The 23,776-nt window shown below is 39.3% G+C and overlaps 1 protein-coding gene across 3 annotated transcripts in view; it reads left to right on the top strand.

Moving 5' to 3' along the window:
* XYLB (xylulokinase) overlaps positions 1 to 23,776 on the top strand; it is a 138,799-nt gene that overhangs the window by 18,799 nt on the left and 96,224 nt on the right. For all 3 annotated transcript variants that reach the window (XM_026652035.2, XM_026652032.1, XM_026652033.1), the window contains 6 exons: positions 6,094 to 6,212; positions 7,557 to 7,638; positions 9,525 to 9,565; positions 9,997 to 10,112; positions 10,912 to 11,027; positions 14,339 to 14,412. In XM_026652035.2, coding sequence (XP_026507820.1) covers positions 6,094 to 6,212; positions 7,557 to 7,638; positions 9,525 to 9,565; positions 9,997 to 10,112; positions 10,912 to 11,027; positions 14,339 to 14,412 — 548 coding nt within the window. The remainder of the gene's footprint in view (positions 1 to 6,093; positions 6,213 to 7,556; positions 7,639 to 9,524; positions 9,566 to 9,996; positions 10,113 to 10,911; positions 11,028 to 14,338; positions 14,413 to 23,776) is intronic.

Below are 23,776 nucleotides of genomic sequence, written 5' to 3'. Positions count from 1 at the left end.
TCTTCCATTCCCTTGTCTTCCATTAACATAATGGGAGATCATTCTAATTCCAGTAATAAAAAATAATTATTATGCAATAGTTATTTTGCTGCTGATTACAAAAGCCTGTTATTTTCTCGTCTTGTACAATTTCCTGCAGTTCACTTGATCTCTTTCCATGGATCCTGTATATTGCATTTGGAAATACATCTCTCAAAATAATGTTCATATAATAGACCTCTATTCTTCATTTCTGTAGGTTTAACTTCAGGTCACATAGGCTTTAAAAGACCCCTCAAGTTACACTAGAGGACTAAACAACTTATGTCTTTAAAGTTGTAGATTACACTAGGAAATGTTACTTACTCCAATTTAAATTTTTTCCTTTTTAAGACCCAGTCTCATAAGGCATGACTCGCTATCCATAAGCAGCAGAACACCCTTGCTTGCTTGATTAAAAAAAATTAACTACACTGTGGGAAATGAGGAACGATTTCCATGTATGTTGTGCAGATGTTAAAAGTAAGATACATTTGGGACCTAAAATACTTGAGTGTGTCACCTTGAGGCATTGTTACTTTTTTTTTTAAAAAAACACATTAAAGAACAGCTACTCAGCTCTTGACATGGAGAGGCTTTTATGTTTTGAAATGTTTGTAAGTACCTTAGGCACACCATAGCTTAGCATACTTGTTTATGTTCTACCAAAGAAGAACATACTAAATTAAGGCCTTTGTCAAGAGGAAGCATATTGGCCTAAATTCATCCTGGTGTAGCTCTGTTGATGCCAATAGCGATATACCAGCTACGAATTTGACTAACCAAGAAGAGAGCTTACGCACACGCACACGCACACACACACACACACACGTTTTACAATATTGATCACTGGATATTTTTTTCACTTTTAGTCCATTAATAAATCAAATTAGGCGATGTCTTTTGGCCCTTTGTAATAGAACTTTGTTTTTTACCTCCAGTGTTGAATCATTTAGGCTTTTTTGCATCAGTAATTAACATTTGCTGATCCTGACTGCACTTCTTGATCATCTTGAACTACCAATCAATGATGCTTGCAATGAGATCCTGAATCCCTTCCATCCACATATGGATCCTCTTCTCAATCACCATTGAACCATGACCTCCGATATTGAATCCATTTGTTGTTGAGTGTGTATCCATATGAAGTGATAGGTCAAAGATCTGGCTTTGCTTTGTATGGCTTGACTCACCTTGATTTTAACCCTTGGAGTACTGGCAATCTTTAGACTGCCATCTAGATGAATATGTAGGAAGGTATGTGTATTCTACCTGTCTTTTATATGTAAAGATAGATATAAGTAAAATATTAATTTCTCCCTATAGGCTCCAGTAGGTTAATAGCTCATTTAAAATATTTTTTACATTTTCTCAACCAGGTTCTGAATTGGAAGGTAAATTAAATGATCCTTTCACCCTTGAGTAGTATAGAAATATCTGAACATTTATTAGCAATTGGTGGCCCGAGGGAATTGAATCATCATCTTTTCATTGTAGGAGCTCAGAGTGAATTGCAAAGGTTGCTGTTTTGCCCATCTAATTGGCTTTGTGGTGTTGTGAACACTGTCAGAGCATATAATCTATATATGAAAGCTATTTGACATTCAATAAATAATGTTATGTCTATACAGAGATAGCTCGGTGGTTTGAGCATTGGCCTGCTAAACCCAGGGTTGTGAGTTCAGTCCTTGAGGGGGCCATTTAGGGAACTGGGGTAAAAATCTGTCTGGGGATTGGTCCTGCTTTGAGCAGGGGGTTGGACTAGATGACCTCCTGAGGTCCCCTCCAACCTGACATTCTATGAAATCAAAACACTTTAAATCATCCATTTTAATCATGATTTAAATCAGCAAGCGGAAAACCTTGTTATAAATACTCAGTTTTAGTTGTGTTTTACATTTATACTTTAGTTATTTGCCTAAAGAAAGTGTGATTTTTATTAAAGCATGTTGATTTTTAGTGTGTTGATTTGCAACTATATACAGCCTTTATACTAAATTTGTTGCTTCTTTTTGCTAACAAGGAGGATACACTATACCTATACAAATTTATTTAAACTATACAAGTTAACACATTTATTCAAATTCTTAGTTGTTTCTTTTTTGTTATGGTAGAAAATGGTGAATGATGCATTTCTTATTAACCAATCGATTAATTTTTTTATTTGTGATTTGTATCAAGCTTTTATTTGGATGGAAATGCAATTAAATTAAAATGCTCAAAAGCAGCATTTTAATTTTTTATTTATTAAATAAAACTACCTTAAATGTGCTGGATACAAAGTAAAAAATGATCAAAAAGTTTATCAGAATATGTTTTGTATTCAAAAGTATCTGATTTATTATACAAAGGAAGTATTATCTGTAATGAATTAACTGAACTGATTGTTTCTAGTCACCATGTCCTTCAAGATTTTAGAACCAGTAGATTTCAACCTTTCACACCTAGTTTTTATTTGTAGACTGGAAGGGGAAAACAAACTTTCCTGCTTTTGTCAACTTGCAATTGGTTTCTTAACTTTGAACAAGCTAGTTACTGCACTGAACTAGTTGAATAAATTGATATGAAGAAGATATTCTCTCTGCACCTGCAGAAGAAGCTTCAGCTGTCAAAAGCTAGTTTAGTACTTCAACAAACTCTGGTTCCACCAGTTCTGTGGTTTGACTTTCTTTGAAACTTGGCAGCAGACCTGTACTGATTACTATTACTTTTTGTATTTAATTTAAATTATTTTAATAGATTATAGTAATTTTAGGCCTTAACCTGGGTTGTCAATTTTCAAATTTAATTTTAAAAAGGTTTACTTTTAAAAAGAAACCTATATATGATTTAAATCAAAGACATTTGATTTAAATAAACCTCACAATTTTTTTATTAAAAAAATCAATTTTATGCACCCTGTGTCCATAGAACAGGATTAAAGTGGGAGATTTGAATGCTCTGCCAGTTGCATTTTGCATAGAAGGGACTAGAAAACTGCATACAAACACATGGTGATAGAGTTTAAAGACTGGAACTGTCATGCCCTTTTGCAAAACGGCATAAGAGAAGTCTGATTAAATGTGTCTCTAGGTTCAGATAAGGAATTTACCCACAAAATCACCATATGTTTCTTTAAAACTTTTATTGCTCACTGAATAATTAAACCTTTAGACACTTGGCATTTTACTCTAGGAAGCTAGATGTGTGATAGAGCTTTTCCACAAAACATCCCTCTTTGGCCCTTTTAGGTTTGTCCAGACACTGTGCTATCCCTGCAGAGTCCTTGTGCAAGGACTCCCATTATGCTTAGACCAGGGGTAGGCAACCTATGGCGCGCGTGCCAAAGGTGGCATGCGAGCTGATTTTCAGTGGCACTCACACTGCCCGGGTCCTGGCCACTGGTCCGGGGGGCTCTGCATTTTAATTTAATTTTAAATGAAGCTTCTTAAACATTTTAAAATCCTTATTTACTTTACATACAACAATAGTTTAGTGATATATTATAGACCTATAGAAAGAGACCTTCTAAAAACGTTAAAATGTATTACTGGCACGTGAAACCTTAAATTAGGGTGAATAAACGTACCACTTGCCGACCCCTGGCCTAGTACAGGGGGCTTAAGTGGTGGGAAGAGGCTCCTTGCACCCTCTGTCTCTCTTGTGAACCTCTACTGGTGTTGCATGTTGTTTGTCCTGAAGAGTGTGGTGACTGATTTTTTAAAAATAGTCCTTATAAGAGAACGTGAAAAAGCTGGAATATCCGTGTGTCTGTTTAAATCCTGTTGTACTTATTGCATTTGGTGGTGGTGGGTGTGATTGACAGCAGGAAAGAGAAATACATCTCTTGTCCATGGGAAGTGTGCTGTGCTGTGTTGAATTCCTGCTGCTGAATCATAGGGCAAATTAACCAGCATATAATTTATTAAGTGTATTTAATTTGCATGAAATGAGAGAGATTGAATTTAATACATTTAATTTCATTTATACATCATTAACTCGGGTAAGGTGTAATCTAAATTTCCTACTATGTGGCCTGAGTTAGTGTCTCAAAAGTGTATAATACACTCTGTCTGTAAAGCTACATTCACTCTTGAAGCCCTGGCACTGTTATGTTTTAACACTGGACCGTGTGTTATTTGGTGTAAATATCCCATACATACTCATTGTTGGACCTCTCTATATAACGTTACGCCACCAAAGTGCAGAGGTCTAGCGCAAGTCCCACTGTGCCACTTAATCCCTGTGTGTGTGTGTGTGTGTGTGAGAGAGCGCTTTTGGAAGAGGGGCTGCAGTGGGGATGGGGGTTATTTCTGCACTCTATGAGCACTGTGGATGGGGGCTCTTCAGTAGCCTGAAAGAGCTTGAAGCAGAAGAGGCTGTTAGGAATTAACCTAGGGTGTGGCATATAGCTCAGTGCTTGCATATCCAATGGTCTCAAATACTTGTATAGGGGTGCAGAGGGGCTACCCCATTGTTTAGATTAGGGGCCATGTTGCAGCCTTGTGGTCTGCCAGTTGGTTGAGCGGTGGACTACATTTCCTTCCCCCCCGCCCCACAAAACTCCATGGACAGCCTGATCTCACAGTCCCTGTGCAGAGGGTGAGTTTCACTCTCCCTACATGTGTTGAAGTGTCTAAAGGTCAGTAGCACTGAACAAAATTCCATTGGTTTCAAATTTCCCAGTCAGTTTGGACAATGATTGAGTTTCTGTCAGTGAGATAAACAGGTCCTGGGCTAATTAGATATAAAAGCAAAAGTGTTCTTAGCCCAGGATAACATTATTACTAAGTTAAGAGAATTCACCTTGGGTTATTAAAAGTACAGTGAAATGTCTAATTAAATATATCTTAGACCAGTGCAGGGAATGAGTTGATGGTAATCAACATCTCCACAGTTAGTGCTCAGTCGATCATGGGTTTTAAAAATGTTTGTTCTTTTTAACTAGAGGAGAAGCTGGAGCAGTGTAAACAGAGAGGGGAATGCAATGAGCTATTGAGGCAGCCCTGTCCATTCAGGAGGCCTGATTAATCTAATGTGCTAACTGCAGGGTTCGGATTTAGAGTCACCTCAACTCTAATCCTGGCTCTGACATTGACTCACTTATGTGGCTTTGGCCAGTCATTAAGACCAAATTTTACAATGTGTCCAGTAATGCATACACTGAACCTGAGTTTTAGAGGTGCTGAGCACCCACAACTCTCATTGACTTCAGCTGGACTTGAAGGTATTCAAAAAGTCTGAAAATCATGTCTTAAATGTATAAAACTGGACACTCAAAACTTGTATCACCCAAAATTAGAGGTTATAGTACTTTTTAAAATTTGGGCCATGACCTCTCTGGATCAATTTCCCCTTTTGTAAAGGAGGGTGATAATACAAACATAACCTCACAGGCATCTTAGGAGGATAAGTTACAGCAAAATGATGGCCTAAAACCACAGCCCAATTAGGGTGCATGCAAATTCCTTAGTAGGAATTCCTGCAATATTTAGGGTGACCAGACGTCCCGATAAAATTTTTTTTTTTGCTCAGCCGGGGCAGGACTCGGCTTTTTTTTTTTTTTTTTTTTTTTGCTCTGCCCCACCATGTGTCCTGATATTTTCTTCCCCTTATCTGGTCACCCTAGCAATATTGTGCCTGAGAGACAATTCCCTCGACTGCAGAGGGAATGCAATTGCTGCATCACCCTTTGATTGGGTGCAGCATATGCTTCATTTTCTGCTGGCCAATGTTGAGGGGTTGCAGGGTCTATGTCTGTACCCCCCACTTATTTTGGGAGTCTAGCATCACTGGTTGGAGTGCAAGGACTTTGACTATATCCAGTCCCTATGCAGTGTGGAAGATTCCTTGCCCCCTCCCCGTTTCCAAAATGAAAGTTACCACAGAGCTGTGAGTCAGTAACTACAACATCCCTGTGCTCTGCTCAGCTGAGACCATTCCATTTCAATATTAAACGTCCACTTTTATTTATAGTTTCTTTTCTGCCTTTAGGCAGGTGAAATCCTCTAATTCAGTATATTTTGTTTTCTTTTCATTAATCTATTCTTATGTTCCAAGATCTACATTGCTTGTTTGAATACTGTTGTCTCATAGGTTCTGGAATGAATTTACTGCAGATTCGTGATAAAATATGGTCCACCGCCTGCCTCAATGCTTGTGCGCCTGGATTAGAAGAAAAGCTGGGACCTGTTGTGCTATCCAGCTCAGTATTGGTATGTGCCAGTGGAGGATAACTGCTGATGAACATGTCATTGGAAGATTTTGGGGCTATGCTCTGTGTGTAACAGCTGGGGGCCCCTCTTGGTGTACATTTACAAGGAGATGCTGTGCTCCAGGGGTAGTCCCCAGAGCTGTTCTGGCTGGCTAATATGTCCAGGAGTGCTGTGAAAGTGCATTCCAGAGCAGGAGCGCTGACTTCTTTGAAAGGATACACAAGCTCTACTTTCGTGGCTGCTAGCTGTCACTACTTTCATCACTAGATTCCTCTAGTCTTTGCATGCTGGGGATACAAAGACTAAGATTGCGGTGACCCCGTTGGCAGTGCTCAAATGATAGAAGTCTCTTTTCTTTCCTTGCACACCCACAAATACTTATTTGACTTTAAAAGAGCGAACGATATTTACTGTATTCCTTTTGTTATCAGTCAGTAACACTGAAGAAATAGAGCCTGACATTCAAGCTTCTCAAGTTCAGTACTGTATGGTAGTTATAAAGTTTGTAGGGCTCATGCAATAACTTCAATCAATTATCAGGTTTATTAAAAGCCCCTCAGTTCACCCAGCATATCTTTGTTATATTGCCAAAACGAATCAGGTTGAATACCTTTTGAAATAGATCAATTTGGTCTGATCAGCACCACAAAAAGAGAGATGTGCATGTGTGGGAGTGGGGATAGCAGGCACCCAGCCACTATATAAGCACTAGTGAATACGATTGACCCATCTGGGAGTGTGCTGTGATTCCAGTGCCAAGTGCTGGTCTTCTGGTATTGGCAGTGAAAACTGGAGCAGTGTTTTAGAAGTCATTTTAAGTGTCCTCTTACTTTAAAGAATAGTCTCCTCTTGCTACTATTTGTTATTGGTGAGATGTAAAAGAATGGAATCCTCGACCCTTGAAATAAAAGATAATCGATGATGAAAATTCATATCACATTTAACATAGTGATGCATACTAGCTGTGTATGTGTTTTTGATTGCATATCTGTATTCCTATCTAATTTTGAATATTAATATATATGTATGTGTGTGTGGAACATAAGTGTGTGTATATTTTGTGAATAACTGGAGGGAGATCTGAAGTCAGAATGCTGCTGTTGTCTTCACCATTTCAGAATCTGATCTGAGGGATGTTTTCAGGAGGTTTTCTTGTTTGTATCTTGCAAAAATGTTAGCTCAAAAATTTCTAAAGCACTGCAGTGTAAAACAAATGTCAATAATTATTGCAGCTACTGTAGAAGTACTATAGAATCAGCTGGAAATCTGTGTTATAGACGTATTTTGACACTCTGGGATTAATTTGCACTTTTCAGCTTTCTTCATGTGTTGTTTACTCCCTAGGGCTCTGTTTCTCCATATTATATTCAGCGCTATGGGTTTAGTCCAGACTGTAAAGTAGTAGCATTTACCGGGGACAATCCAGGTGAGATAGTAAATAAATATGCTTCCATAATTCTGTGTTTGTGTATTATCATCTTCACTGAATAAATCTCATTAATTCTTAGATGATCTATATGTGGTGAAAGAATATATCACACAGGCACCTTTTTCCAACAGCCTTTGTCACTGATTCTTCTGAGGTACATAGTTTGTATGAGATATATACTGCATATGGACTCCAAATGCATCTCATAATCACAGTGCACCTAAATTGCACCTTGAAAATTTAGGTTTTGGTTTGTCCACACCTGAGAAACTTCCTTTGCCAATGAACACTTCCATTTTAGCTTGAGAAAAATCTATTGTTTAAAGAACTTGCATTTTCTCCTCCAAGCCTGAAGGCGGAAACCGAAATCAGAGAGTCACTCTAACTACTAGAACTTTTCTTCAATCAGGCTGTTAATCCTGAGTATGAAGAAGGTAAAACATAGTTCAAATAAACATATATATAAATTAAGATAAACCAATTCCCAAACCTTTAAAAAGAAATCACCTGTTAAAAACTGAAAAAAAGGTTTAAAAGTAAAATTCTATAAACAGGAAACCAACCCTTAAAAAGTAGTGCACAGTTTCACATTAATAGTCCATAACACTAGTACTTGCATTAATGATACTTCAATGCTTTAGACCAGTGATCTCCAAACTTTTTTGATCGCGCACCCCTATCAGTAAAAAATTTTTGAGCACGCACCCCCTGCCGCGCCGGCTCTACCATTTTTGCTGAAACAACAACAAAAAAAACCGCTCGGACTCCCGCCCGAACTGACGAAGCACCCCACTTTGGAGACCCCTGCTTTAGACGGTTACTTGTGTAGAATAAATACCATAGTTTTTTAAAAAGGAATAACAGTGACAGAAGACAAACTTCGTCACTACAAGATACAGTGTAAGCCTTACTTGAAAGAGACAGTGGGAGGTCAGGCATCAGAGTGCTTGAAAGTTTGTTTTTATTCTTTTAATCTCCCAACCTCATTAATCTTGTGGGTGCAGAAATTTTAATGATGCCCTTTACTAAAATTCTAATTAAGAGATAATTGCAGGGGCTTCAAAATTCCCTGGTGTCCAGGATGTGCTAAATTTAGGGATGTTTGTGGAAGTTCTGAAAACTCCTATGGACTAGGGTGCGGAAGCGCCATTTCTTGAGATTTTTAAATGATTATTCATCTGTATTACAGTAGTGCTTCCATGTCTGAACCAAGATAGGGGCTTCATTATCCTAGGCACTGTACATATGTATAGTAAAAGACAGAGTTATAGTCAAAATGGACAAGTCAGGCAAAAGGGATTGTCATTGGCCCCACTTTATAGATGGGGAACAGAGGGAGATTAAGTGACTTGCCCAGAGTAACACAGGAAGTCTGTTGCAGAGCCAGGAATTGAACCAAGACTGCCTGAATACCAGATGGGTACTTCAACTACAAGACTATCCTTCTCTAAGGTTCAAATCCAGCAAAGGACTTAGGCATGTGAATAGTCCCACTGATATCAGTAGGGCACCTTGTCTGTTTAAGTACTTTACCAAAACAGGGCCTAAGATATTTAAAACTTGAGAGAACAAAACACTAGAAAATATACCATAGAGAACAATCCTGCACTGGGGAAAAGTGGGAGTGCGTGGACTAACAGGTGACATGATAGAATTTTTAATCTCCAACTCCTTTGATTCTAGGATGCCCTATAATGACCAACTTCAGTATTTAGGGTGAACGTCTCCAAAGTGAACAAGGCCTACTCACCACTTAAGTCCACTTTGAGGTTATGCTTGGGCCTTGCGCTGGCTTTCTGTACAGAATAGAATGTCATCTCTAGTGCAGCATAATTACCTTGCATGCCTAGTTATTAATTGAACTATCTTACGTATGTTTTCAGCATCGCTTGCAGGAATGAAACTTGAAGAAGGGGACATTGCGGTAAGTCAATACACATTCATGAAAAATGTTCACATCACTGTGATAAAATTAGAGCTACTACAGAGTGTAAAATAGTAACTTGGACCATAACCTTAGGTCCTCAATAAACCAAAATAGAGAATCTGTTGATTTTCTATGTACTGGAGTCAGACTGATTCTCATTTCAGTTTTTCCTGGAGCTGGATGTAGGATTTTAAGCAAACTCATGGAATATTTTTAAGATAATGCCCCAAATTTATAAATCACTGGATCTCTTTCTATCTCTGGAACATATTTCATTAGGGTGACTACCTGAATCAGCGCTTGCTATAATAAGAATCCAGTTCACTTAATGTGTGATTTAAAAACAATTAGCAGTAATAATAAATGGGTTTAATTTAATTTCTATATTGCCTTCCATGTGATAACACTGCAATTATTTTCTTCTCCAGATTAGTCTTGGCACAAGCGACACATTGTTTCTTTGGATTAAAGAACCAACGCCTGCATTAGAAGGTCATATTTTCTGCAATCCTGTTGACTCTCAAGCCTATATGGCACTTTTATGGTAACATCCTTTTATATTATTTTTCTCTTACATTTGGAGTCAACAAGATATTTTTTTTGTTTCCTTTGCAAAACGATAATGAATAAAAAATTCAGTATTATGTACAGTATATGACAACATTTGCATCAACATTATGACATCCCCATTATTTAATTTGGGGATCAGGAGCTGCAAAATTGTGAGGAATAAGCTCTAGTGTCAATAGTAGGGATGGGGTTCATTTTTGTATAATTTGAGGCTGGTGAGCATGAATCTAAGGCAGTGTATTAAATTTAGAGGAATAGAAATCACGTGAATGGTAATGGTTTGGGGGCTAGCTCCTTGACCCAAAATATGTAACTTTTGCACTAGTAGTACAAAAGGGATTTAAAGGTACCTTAAAGAGGCATCTGGAGATTCCTCTTTCATAGAGGGGAAGAACTGCTGCTGTTCTGAGACATACTGGGTGTGTAGCTGGAACACATCATCCTATGATATTCAGCTGATGGAATGGTCTCTAGGATAGCCCTGTGGCTGCTCTAGTTTGTCCCCTAGGCAGCACCAAGGTCAAAGTAGGAGAGACAGTTTGGAGCCACCTTTGTCTCTCCCACCTCAGTTGCTCAGACTTATAGTACCCTGGACTGAGTCTTTCAAAGCAGTCTAAGGAATTTAGATATATGTTCCATTAACGTTCATGAAAGTTGTGTGTACAAATCCTCTAGTGTGTCAAAATCCTCTTTAATAATCTGGGGGGGGGGGTCCAGATGACGTGGAAAATGCAGTTTTTGAATATATAGTTAGTATTGTTGTTTGTTTTTAGTTTTAAGAATGGCTCTCTAATAAGAGAGAGGATCAGAGATGACTGTGCTTCAGGCTCCTGGGACGAATTCTCCAAAGCCCTAAAATGTACTGTTGTTGGAAACAATGGAAACCTAGGTATGAACCTTAACAAAGTTGGGAACTCTAGGGTTTCTTGGATGCAATCATTATTTCACAGGTAGTAGAAGTGAAAACTTGGGTGGTGATAAAGACCAAGAATTAAGAAATCCAGAGTGAGGGGGGAAAAAAAGTCCCAAAATGTACCCAGATATATTCTACTTTGTTGGAAGACCAGTTTTCATTTTAGACTTTGTCTTGAGTGGCCACTACCAGCATCTTATTCTGGAAGCTGTCTTGGCAACTGAAAATGGGATAGTACTGTTTCATTACCACACACACAGGACACAGTTTGATCTAGAGAATAAGTTAAGCACTTAGTGTACTTTGTATACATTGTATTTTGTGTCAAACTGTTTCATAATTACACAAACAGGAGACACTTTGATCAAGAAAAGATGAGAGATTTCAATCAGCACTAAATAGCAGTTGCCCATAATGATTTAAAAGAAATAAAAAATAGAATAGTTAAACTATTATGTCATGACAGTAGTAGTCATGAAATGGTGTAAAATAATGAAAATATAAAGATGAAAAAACCCTAAAATAAAATGAAATTTTGAAATTCCAAAATGAAAACCTTTCAGATTTTCCTTTAGCAGGAAATTCTGAAAATATTTCTTTTCATCCAGATTCAGCATGAAAACAAATTTTGAAATGTTGAAATTTCCCACAAAATAGAAATTCCACGTTTCAACTAGCTGTACTAGGGTGTGTCTTTATGTTTAAAACTAGAGCTGTAATAGTGAGGAAGATGGAGGGCAATAAAATGTCTAGGGAATGAAAAAGGCTTTCATAAAAATTTTCACTGTTCGCCATGGGTCATATCTAAAGTTGATTAAAGTCAATGGGTGTCCGAGCAGTGAAATAACTAATAACCATAGTATGACGTTGTGACCGGGGTCCTAGTGGGGGCCAACTATGATCACTCAATTAGAGTGAACTGCAAAGAATGGGGCAGACAATCCCCATTCAGCTAGTGGATATTCCATATTTAGATTTACCAAGCCAGCATAAAACAGATTCTTTATTACTTTACTGGTTACTCAGAAGTCCAAACAACACAGTTCCCTTAAAGTGATCAAGCCTCAGGCCTCCATCCAGGTATCCACGTCAAAGATGATGAACATTTCTGTAAATCTTATTTCATCATATAAAAGAAAAGATTCTACCAATCCCAAAGTATCGGAAACATTACCTACCAGGTTATTGAATATTCGATCTTGCCCAAATACACGCTACAGCCAATTCTTATTAACCAAACTAAACTTTATTAAAAAACAAAAGAGAGAGAGAGAGAGTATGGTTAAAAGATCAATATACATACAGATATGAGTTCAGTTCATTTAGGTGCAGATTCATAGCAGAGATGGTGAGCTTTGTAGTTGCAAACAGTTCTTTTAGAAATAGTTCATAGAGTATAGTCCAATGTCCAAATATCATAGTCAGGGCATATTGGCATAACTGGGACCTCAGTCTTGCGACTCAAACTTCCCCTGATGAAGCCTAAGCAGATCTGATATAACAGAATCAGGACCAAAGGATCTTTTATCCAATTTCATGTCCTTTTTGACAAGTTGGAGTTCAAAAGGTAATTAGCATGACTTTGAAGGAGCTCCATCACTGGTACTTAGCTATATAATTAACATAAGGCAATTTGTTTGTTCCTCCACCATTCACAGATTATTTGCTATACAGCTCAAAGAGAGATGAGTATAGAGAGAGCCCATGTTTACAATTCATTTAAATGCTAGGATGTTCTTTTGATCTCTGAATTATCAGAATACAGCATAGACAGGGACTGTTGATTACATTGTCGACCCTACTCATACATCTGTAAATACACAAAAACATTATCTCCCCACATGTCTTTTGAGGGTTATTTATTTTGCAGGATGTTTAACCCTTTCTAGCCATGTGTCACAGACGTTTTTAGTATTGAAATGTTACGTTGTAAGCAAATCAGAGCAAGTGAACAAAGCACTAGTATCAATGTTACATGATAGTCATGCCTAGTCTACACCTGAAATATTTGCCAGGAGTGTGAAAAAAACCATACCTGTAACCAACATAGCTATGCTGGCAAAAGCCCTCTTGTAGCTTATTGCAGCTTGCACTTATTTTGGCAAAAAAGTTTTTTTGCGGGTATAGTTTATTTTGTTTGGGGAAATCGCATAAGTTATACTGGCAACAGAACTCTTTTGCTTGTATAAACTGTGTCTGTACTTGGAGGGTGTGCTGGTATGGCTATGTGGATATAGCTCTACTGGCAAACCCTTTCTAGGGTAGACAAGACATCAGACCTTTTCCCAATGTGAGTCGGTGTTTCAGTACTCAGTGTCGTATTTAAGTGAATTAAAACTATTTTCCATTATGCAGAGAATCAAAATAATAGTTGAAATAGTTTGTCTATTTATACTTTGTAAAAGATTTATATTTGAGGATATTTATTTTCCCTCCTGAACTTTACTGTCCCACATATAAGTGTATTGGATAGCTCCTAGTGAAGTTGATGAAAGCTGCGTTTGTATGCATTCTAATAAATAAGACAGGGCCTTGTTCCAGTCTGCTGACCATCTAAGATACTCCTTGGACTTTCTCAGCTCTTCTTTCCCCATCCTCATTTTCTTTTCCTTATCTCATTCATTGACAAGTGGCAACAGACCTTTCTCTCAAATTGCTCCTATCTAGAAAACCCTCTCTGCCTCTTATCCCTGATCTATAACTTCTAATGCGGTCTAAAAAAGCCATCAAATCTGACACCAAGAGCCTTCCAGTTTGCCTGTGCTCCTTCTCCTAGCTTCCTATCACTTGTTCCTTTCGTCTCTCCCTTTCCCACTTGCCCTGTATCTACTGATGATACCTCTAAGATTTATTGTAACCTACATACACTATTTGTATACGTGTGTATTTGGTTGGTAATTTTCTGTTAGTGAGGCTGAGTTGCTGGATTTGTCTTTTTTTATTATATGGTTTGTGTTTCTATTGAAGTATTAAAGGTGCCTGGAGTCAGAGATGCTTTTAAAAAACACATTCTTATTAATCAATGAAAATAGAATAAATTAAATGAATGTGTGGACTGGAATTGGTCAGGAAACATTCTGTGATTTTATTTTGTGTATGGAAATTGCTATATAAAATTTAAATTTATTGTCTAATAAATCAAATTACTTTGTCTTGCTTCACTCTGTTGCCATTCTGTACTCTTATGGGCATTATATACACTTGTTATTTTTCTAGCCATTTGCTGAAACTAATACTTTTTTGTGCCGGAAGAAAACATGACTATCTTTAATTTGCTTTGATTTAAGGCTTCTATTTTGATGTGATAGAGATTACTCCTGAAGCTGTTGGGATTCACAGATTCAACAGAGACAACAACAAGGTAGTAATAACCTATTTAACACAGTGTAGTAAATCATGTTGTGTTCATGACTTAAAGGAGGCTTATCCCATCAAGGCCTGAGAACTTTGTTCTCTTCTGCATCTATGGTTATTCCTTCTGGATTTCATATACTGATGTGATCCTTAGAGTGATTTTCTGAAGACATTTTCTGGCCTGTGTCCCAGGCTTAGAGGTATCCACAGTACTGATTCTGAACCCAGCTAGCTCATTATAAACTGGCCAACGCCTATTTATCGTGCTCCTGGGTTAGGGGACTTGATGTGCTCTGAAAAGCGCAGTGCAAACCAAATAGTGCTAGATTAACATAGGCTGTTGCCACAGCTGAGACTAAAGGTTTGAGTTTTGTACACTGGCATCCATTTTCTGTGGGCACAAAACACTTTTCTAAGGCAGTGTCTAAACTACGGGGATTGTTGCGGAACAACTATGGTACTGTAACTATGCCAGCATAATTTTGTAGTGCAGACACAGCCTACAGCAATGGAACAAGTTTTTCTGTCACTGTAAGAACACCACATCCCTGAACAAAGTTAGCTAGGCTGACAGAAGCTATCTGCTGTTGAGCTAGCTACGACTACACTGGGGGTTAGATTTTCACAACCCTAAGTGCCATAGTTATGTAGGTGTAGACCAGGCCAAAGTCCCTGATTTGCATACACAGGCAGAGGTGCACACATCTTAGTGGCACAAACTATGGGCACAAATAATTGCTTGGTTAAGGATGAACTGAAATTTTGGCCTTTAAAAAGTTACTTTTTTTGGCCAGCTCCCCCTAAATATACAAAGTAAAGAACTTTCCCCGCCTCTCTGTCTCGATCCAAACGGTCTGAGAGTCATGTGGTGGGCTGTAATGAAACACTGGACCAAATCAAATTGGAATGAAAATAGAATACATTTTTTTGGGCAATGGATGTTAGCTGGCTTATCAGGTCTATCAGTAAAGATGCTAATGAGACTAATAATGACTGGAAATTGTGATTAATCATTGTTGAGTGAATAGAAGTTGGTACAGTCTGTCTTTATAACCTCACCAATCTCAAACTCTTACTGATAAGTGGTTGAAAAGTTCTCTCTTACTGTTATCCAAATCATAGGCAGTTATTACATTGCATGGGAAAATGCTACAGATGATAAATAATTATTTGTGAAATGTAGCTTGCCTCAGGTTTGTATCTGGCTGTTTTCTTATTTTAGTTGCCTTTCTCATATTGTATATAACTAAAGGAGGAAAAAATATTTTCTTTGAGTGGCCTTTACACATTCCCGCCATTGCAGCTCTGATAATAGAACGTTTCATAGCAGGTCCTGTTGGAGTGCTCTCATGTCCTCTTCTGCCCTTCCCCCTTCCCCACCCACTGTTTCTGAATATTCTGAAGGTGAGGCTATAACAGGGGGTGTGGTACACTGGTCACCTCAATTCCTTCCATGTGCAGTTGCTGGTGGATTGGAACCTTCCAGATCGGACTTGGATCCACTTCTTTAATCAAATAGTGCCATAGTTAGTTAAGAGTACAGTATTTTATTTTATAAAAGTATTTTATTTATTAATATGTTGAGACTCTCTTTAGGTTCTGCACCTCAGTGCAGTTTCATGGATTCTGTGGTGGATCCAAAGGGAAATCCACCAGGTTTTAAGGGAAATCCTTTTTTCCTGCTGTTTTCCTTGCCTCCAGCTCCCGTATGAGGTGTCTAGCATTCTTAGGAGAAGGACACATTCTTTCTTAGTGCAAAGTATATAGCACATTTACTTCAAAAGCCCATAAGGAGCAGCAAAACTGGCTACCAATTCTTCTGTTACAGGAGGACCTAGTGGCCAGACCCTCTGGTGCTAATCAATTTGGTTCTGTGAGTAAAGTTAGGTCTGCATCCTTTGAGAACCAAGAATCAGCAACCTAAAGTTCTGCAAAATGAATTATCCTCCAATGCAGGGAAAAGAGTAAAACTCTTGATATTGAGAGATCCTAAGTTGTCTCCAAGAGTAGCAGAATGGTACATGTGTTGGCCTCTGTTAGCAGAGCCAGCCCTGTCAAAAGAGCCCAGACTCCTGGTTCGGGGCAGAGTGGTATTGTGTGATGCTGCCTCCATTTTTATGTCCAAGCTCCGTCTGGAATCCCTTTCAGATTCTTTGGGATTGATTCCAATGTCATTCTCAAATCCTAAAATGAAGTCTAAATTGGAGGCTCCTGGTATATCCCATAAAGCAGGTGATATGAGTGTTACCAATCCAAAAATCATCTCCAGTGCTGAGGAGCCACCTGTGCCAAAGTTAACAATTATAGCCCAATACATGGCTCAGAGCCTCAAATAGCCTCAGATCCAGAAGACACTACAAATTACAAAATAAAAGGGAAGCAATAGAGGCACCTGCTCTGCTTTCCCCTATGGGGAAAAGACAAGAGGTTATGGAGCATATCCAGATCTTCCCTGAACTGTCTTTTCCCTCTCCTACATCTCCTACAGGCTCGCTGGGAAAATCATCTTCCCCTTTTTTAGTTTTTAAGTTTGCATAGACCTCTAGTGTCACTGTCTCCAACTACCTCAGATCTGAGGTTGGATGCACACTCCAGTGTGGCGTCAGATAGACAGGTTACTTTCCACTTGGTTCTGTTTTGCTTACAAAACATATATTCTCAATGACCCATACTCACACAGAACACACCCATATCCAGGTGGGTTCCATGATACAGAAGCTGATTCTGAGTACTGCCAAGACTGGCAGTGTCCTCCTTGAGCTGGATGGTCCTGTTGGCCATCTCCTAGGTATTATGAGGAAGCTGAACATATGTAGTCATAAAGGGAGTCATCCCCCCTGAGACCTCTGGGTGGCCCCAAATCTGTCTACATCAGCATGTATAGACAGCAATCTCCAGTGGTGGTCCCAGATACTCTTTCAGAAGAAGAACCAATGTAGAGTTCCAGGACACTGATTTAGAGACTGGAGACCAAATCTCTCCAAGTGATAATGTAGGAATAGCATAGCATCTTCACTGTCTGATGATACAATATAGTTCCATGGCTTGGTCTTTAGAAGGGCTTCCAGTTTGAATATACCATTAGTCTCTATAAAAGAGATCTCTCATCTATTTTTTTATAACTTGGGGGCTCCTTCTAATTCAAAGATCACTCTACCAGTATTGGAAGTACTTTTGAAGCCACCTAAAATAATTTGATTTAATCCAGCTATGAGTCCGGTGATGTTGAAAAAAGCAGCTGCTCTATGAAGGGTTCTTGCTGTTTCACACTCACCTTGCTCCCAGCTCACTGGTGGTGGCTGCAGCTGTTCAACAAGCAAAAATGTGGTCCGGTGCATTCTGCTCTGTCTGATAGGGAAGGTGGAAAAATTAGACACTTTAGGGAGGGAGATCATCTTCTCATCAACTTTCTGTGTCAGAGTCTTAAACTACCAAGCTCTGATGTGTCAATATCAGTTCTGTCATTGGGAAAAAATGGTTGTTTTTGCTAAGGACCTTCCTGAATAGAAAAGAAAGTTAGTGAAGCTGTTAATTACAGAGAGACAGTTTGTTGCCAAACAGTCATTAAGAGCTGCATATGATATTTCAGACTCTGTTTCAGGGGCAGTGGCATCTGCCATTGCCATAAAGAGACCTACATAGTTCAGGTCTTCTGGTCTACCACCTGAAACTAGTGCATGTGTAGAAGATCTCGTGATGCCCTAGATCAATGGCCAGATCCCTTGGTGTCTATCAACCTCCAACAAGAAGGTTTGGAGTTCCTGTCTTCAGATATGGCTTCTGTTATGCAGGAGGTCAGACTAGATGATCATAGTGATCCCTTCTGGCCTTAGAATCTGTACCACAGACAGAAGTATCCTTCTTCACTTTTCTCCTTATATTTTACCCAGAGGTACTCTTATCAACAGCAGCAGCCTGTTCCTCAGCAACAACAAAGGAGAAAGGAATCACAAGCTTTGTCCCCAGAGAAGGCAGACAGCCTCATCCTCTTCTGCACCATGCCATAGATCTCAGGTTTGACAGGGGGAGCGAGAGCTACAATCCAATTTCCAATCACCTCTGACTCTTCCTCTGGAGATAGATATTCCTACTATTTCCATCAATAGAGTGCCATCTCCATGAAAAATGGATCCCAGAGATAGTGCCAAAATGCTATTCAATGCAATTTGACTCCTTCTCTCCCTATTCAGGGACTCCTCTCACGAGAACCTAGTAAGAATAGATGTTCTCTCCCTTCTAGAAGCAGGAACCAACAGGGAGGTGCCGAGAGACTTTAGAGGGGGAGGGGTTTTATTTAAGGTACTTCCGGATCCCAAAAAAGGATGGCAGACTGAAGCCCATCTTTGACTTCAGAAAATTTAATTCTTCCATCAGGAAGTTCAGATTCCATATGATGACCTATGCTTTCACAATTCCCTCTTTACCCACCCAAGATTGGTTCAGAACTCTGTCTCAAAGATGCATACTTCCATTCATATGTATCTCAGACCTTCGCATCTCAAATATTTCCATTTCATGGTTGGGGAAGATTGTTATCAGAACAAGGTTCTTCCATTTGGCTTTTTCTTCCACTGCACAGTCATAGCAATACAGTTAAGGTGGCAGGTATTCACATATATCCCTATTTGGACAATTGGCTAATAAAGGCTTTATCTCAAGAGTCCTTGACCATAAATATGGACCACATGCGTAGCCTTTTAAAAAAGCTGGGACTCGGAATAAATTGGAAAAAAATCACATTATCTTCCTACACAGAAGATCCCTTTCTTTGGGGCAGTCTTAGATTCCTAATCTGGAAGAGCCTTCCTCCTAGAAGCAAGATTCCTAGAGGCTATCTGTTTTATGTGAACAAATGGTGAGAAGCTTGTTCCTCCCAGCTGTGTAAGAAAGCTATAACACTATGGGACCAATGTGTCCTTCACAACATTTACTCAATAGCATTACACTTAGCAGGAAAAGACAACAACCTAGCAGATCAACTGAGCAAAGACAGGGAGGAGTTACACAAATAGTCTCTGAAAATGTTATTGTCAGAAGAAAATATTCGTTCCATGGGATCACAAAGAGATACATCTGGTCTCAAGGGCAGACAGTGAGATTGCCTGAGATTCTGCTCGACACCAGGAGTAGTTATCTTGTCTGTATCAGATGCATTCCTTTTCAATTGGGGAATAGGTCTCTTCTACACCTTTCCCTCATTCTACTCAAGAGGGTAATACAGAAGAAGAGGCAAGATATCATGAGGATAATTCTGATTTCCAGACTTCCTTCACCTCTTCAGAGGAGTGTACTGATTTCTTCCTATGACCACAGATCTGATATCTCAGCAGCATGGCCAAATCTTGCTTCCAGACCCCCCCAGTCCATACACTTGATGGCATGGTGTGACAGAATACACCCTTGTATTCACACCCTACACACTATTGTAATGATCTTTGTACAAAGTATCACTTGTAAGGTATCATTAGAAAACTCATAATTTGTTGGTTAGTATTGTCCTGGTAAAATATATGTGGCAACATTGTATGTGAAGTTATAAGATTCCCTTATATGATGTTATTAACACATGTTCCAAACCTCACAGCCGAGCCCAGGCAAAAGTCAGGTCTGTCCTAAACAAAAGAAGGAATGTATGCTTGCCTTAATTTGCATTTAAGCAGTAAATAGAGTCATCAAGCAGGGTGGGAAAACAAAGGAAGTTCAAACTGGTGAAAAAAAGCAGCGGGGAGTATCTTTTGACAGAGGCCTGCTCTACACTACAGGGTTAGATTGACGTAAGCTGCCTTGTGTTGAACTAGCTGTGGAAGTGTCTTCACTTAAATTTGGCTCCTGCCAACATAACAGCCTCTCGACGCTGATTTAGTAACACCACCTCCATGAGTGGCATCGAGTCACAGTTGATGTAATTAGGTCGACATAGTGTCAGTGTCGACACTGTGATGCTTATATTGACTGTTACTGGCTTTCAGGAGCTGTCTCACAATGCCCCATACTGACAATACAAGTGCTCCTAGTGAAGATGTGCACTGCCGATGCAAGGAGCCAAGAGTGCACACACACAAGCAATTGAATAATTGTGATGTCTGTATGTTGACATAAGTTAGGTCAACATAATTTTGTAGTGTAGACATGGTCATACACTCTGTCTCCTGGGTCTCAACTAGAAATGTTTTTCAAGAGGGGGACTGAAACTATAAAAAAGAGGGACAAACACCCCAAGGCACCCCTCGCTGTCCATGCCCATGGCATTCTCCATACCTGAAAAGACAAAAGAAAGCAGCAGTTGGACTTGGGGAGAGGGGTCCTGAGCTGATGAGTTTGGTTAGTAATCTGCTGGAGCATGTGGTGAGAGAGTTTGCCTTGCAACTAAGATCATTTCTTAAGTAGATGCTAGTAAGTGTTTTATCTTTATTTTTCTTGTAATCATTTCTTTTATGCCTCATAGAATCATAGGACTGGAAGGGACCTCAGGAGGTCAAGTCCAGTCCCCTGCACTCATGGCAGGACTAAGTATTATCTAGACCATTCCTGACAGGTGTTTGTCTAACCTGCTCTCAAAAATCTCCAATGATGGAGATTTCACAACCTCCCTAGGCAATTTATTCCAGTGCTTAATCACCCTGACAGGAAGTTTTTCCTAATGTCCATCCTAAACCTCCCTTGCTGCAATTTAAGCCCATTGGTTCTTGTCCTATCCTCAGAGCTTAAGAAGAACAATTTTTCTCCCTCCTCCTTGTAACAACCTTTTATGTACTTGAAAGCTGTTATCATGTCCTGTTATCATGTCTTCTCTTCTCCAGACTAAACAAACCCAATTTTTTCAATCTTTCCTCATAGGTCATGTTTTCTAGATCTTTAATCATGTTTGTTGCTCTTCTCTGGACTTTCTCCAATTTGTCCACATCTTTCCTGAAATGTGGCGCCAAGAACTGGACACAGTACTCCAGTTGAGGCCTAATCAGCGCGGAGTAGAGTGGAAGAATTACTTCTCGTGTCTTACTTACAACAGTCCTGCTAATACATTACTTATACTCACTTAAAATCTATCTCTTTGTAGTTTGTAAACTTGTTTTACTCTTTTATCTAATCCAGTATATTTAAATTGAAGTGTCTGTGACTATTAAGGTAAGAAGCTGGCACATTATTCCCTTAAAGGAATAATGGACTTAATATATTTGTAATGTCCAGGAGAGGGCTGGACAGTACAGGACATATATTTCTGGGGGAAGATCTGGGACTGAGGGGGTGTTGAGGTCATCCTGCAATATAACCAAGGCTGGTGAGGGCCAGGGTGTAACTGGCAGGTTGCAATTATGCACAGACACTCAGGGTGTGGCTTGCATGCTGGAAGGCTGTTTGTGAGCAGCCCAGGTGGGAGCCACTACCAGCAAGGCATTGTAAGGCACCCAAGTTTACAGGGCAGGGTTGACTGGTCCCCCACTGGTCTGAACTGTGCCCCGATATGTCACACGTGGACTATAGGATTGTAACTGATTTAGAGATGTCTTGCTCATCAGAAGTGCAGCATTATCTGCTGGAGAATTGCTAATATAGTTCCTATTTTTAAGAAAGGAGAAAAAAATGATCCGGGAAACTACAGGCCTGTTAGTTTGACCTCAATTGAATGCAAGGTCATGGAACAAATTTTGAAAGAGAAAGTAGTTAAGGACATAGAGGTAAATGGTAATTGGGATAAAATACAATATGGTGTTACAAAAGGGAGATCGTGCCAGACCAACCTGATCTCCTTCTTTGAGAAGATAACTGATTTTTTTTAGACAAAGGTAATGCAGTAGATCTAATCTATCTGGATTTCAGTAAGTAATTTGATACAGTTCTACATGGTAAATTATAATTATTAGAGAAGATTGGGATTAATATAAGAATTGAAAGGTGGATAAGGAATTGGTTAAAGGGGAGACTACAACGGCTCACACTAAAAGGTGAACTGTCAGGGTGGAGGGAGGTTACTAGTGGAATTCCTCAGAGATTGGTCTTGGGACCAATCTTATTTAACATTTTTATTATTGACCTTGGCACAAAAAGTTGTGCTAATAAAATTTGTGGATGACACATGGAGGAGGACTGGAATATCATACAAGATCTGGATGACCTTGAAAACTGGAGTAATAGAAATGGGATGAAATTTAATAGTGCAAAGTGCAAGATCATGCATGTAGGGACTAACAACAAGAATTTTTGCTATAAGCTCAGGATTTATCAGTCGGAAGTGACAGACGAGGAGAAAGACCAGGGTTGATTATATTATTATTACTATGAGCCACCAATGTGATGCCTCTGTGAAAAAGGCTAATGCAACCTTAGGATGCATCAGGTGAGGTATTTCCAGTCGAGATAGGGAAGTGTCCATTATACATGGCACTGGTGAGACCTCATCTGGAATACTGTGTGCAGCTCTGGTTTCCCATGTTTAAGATGAATTCAAACTGGAACAGGTGCAGAGGAGGGCTACTAGGATGATCTGAGGAATGGAAAACCTACTTTATGAGAGGAGACTCAAAGAGCTTGGCTTGTTTAGCCTAACCAAAAGAAGGTTGAGGGAAGATATGATTGCTCTCTACAAATACATCAGAGGGATAAATACCAGGGAGGGAGAGAAGTTATTTAAGTTAACCACCATTATGGACACAAGAACATATGGATATAAACTGACCAGCAACATATTTAGGCTTGAAATTAGATGAAGGTTTCTAACCTTCCATGGGGAGCAGTGGGTGCAAAAAACCCCTAACTGGCTTCCATGCTAAGCTTGATAAGTTTATGGAGGGGATGGTATGATGAGATGCCTATAATGACATGTAGCTATGCTGTGACTGCTAGCAGCAAATATCTCCAATGCCCAGTGATGGGATACTAGATGAGGAGGGCTGTGAGTTACTACAGAGAATTCTTTCTCAGGTTGTCTGGCCAGTGGGTCTTGCCCACATGCTTAGGGTCTAACTGATTGCCATATTTGGGGTCAGGAAGGAATTTTCCCCTGGGTCAGATTGGCAGAGACCCTAGAGGTTTTCACCTTCCTCTGCAGCATAGAGCACAGGTCACTTGCAGGTTTAAAGTAGTATAGATGGTGGATTCTCTGTAACTTGAAGTCTTTAAATCATGATTTGAGGACTTCATTAACCCAACCAGTGTGTTCCCACAATTGTAGATGATTTTAAAGCTTATCAGGAGCTGTTAAAGAGAATGTGTTAAGGACTGGAATGTGGGGAGTCAGACATAGTGGTTGAAGCAGGAGTTGGGAGCTGGGAAATGGAACCAAGGGTCAGAACCAGAGTCAGAGACTGAATGCTTGATCCCAGAGTCAAGCCAGAACCAGAGTCAGGAATCAAAGTCAGAGATCAGAACTGGAG

Source organism: Terrapene carolina, unplaced genomic scaffold (assembly GCF_002925995.2).
Source record: "Terrapene carolina triunguis isolate 2854851 unplaced genomic scaffold, T_m_triunguis-2.0 Scaffold111, whole genome shotgun sequence".
Taxonomy (NCBI): domain Eukaryota; kingdom Metazoa; phylum Chordata; order Testudines; family Emydidae; genus Terrapene; species Terrapene triunguis.
This window is presented reverse-complemented; position numbering and strand designations above follow the sequence as displayed.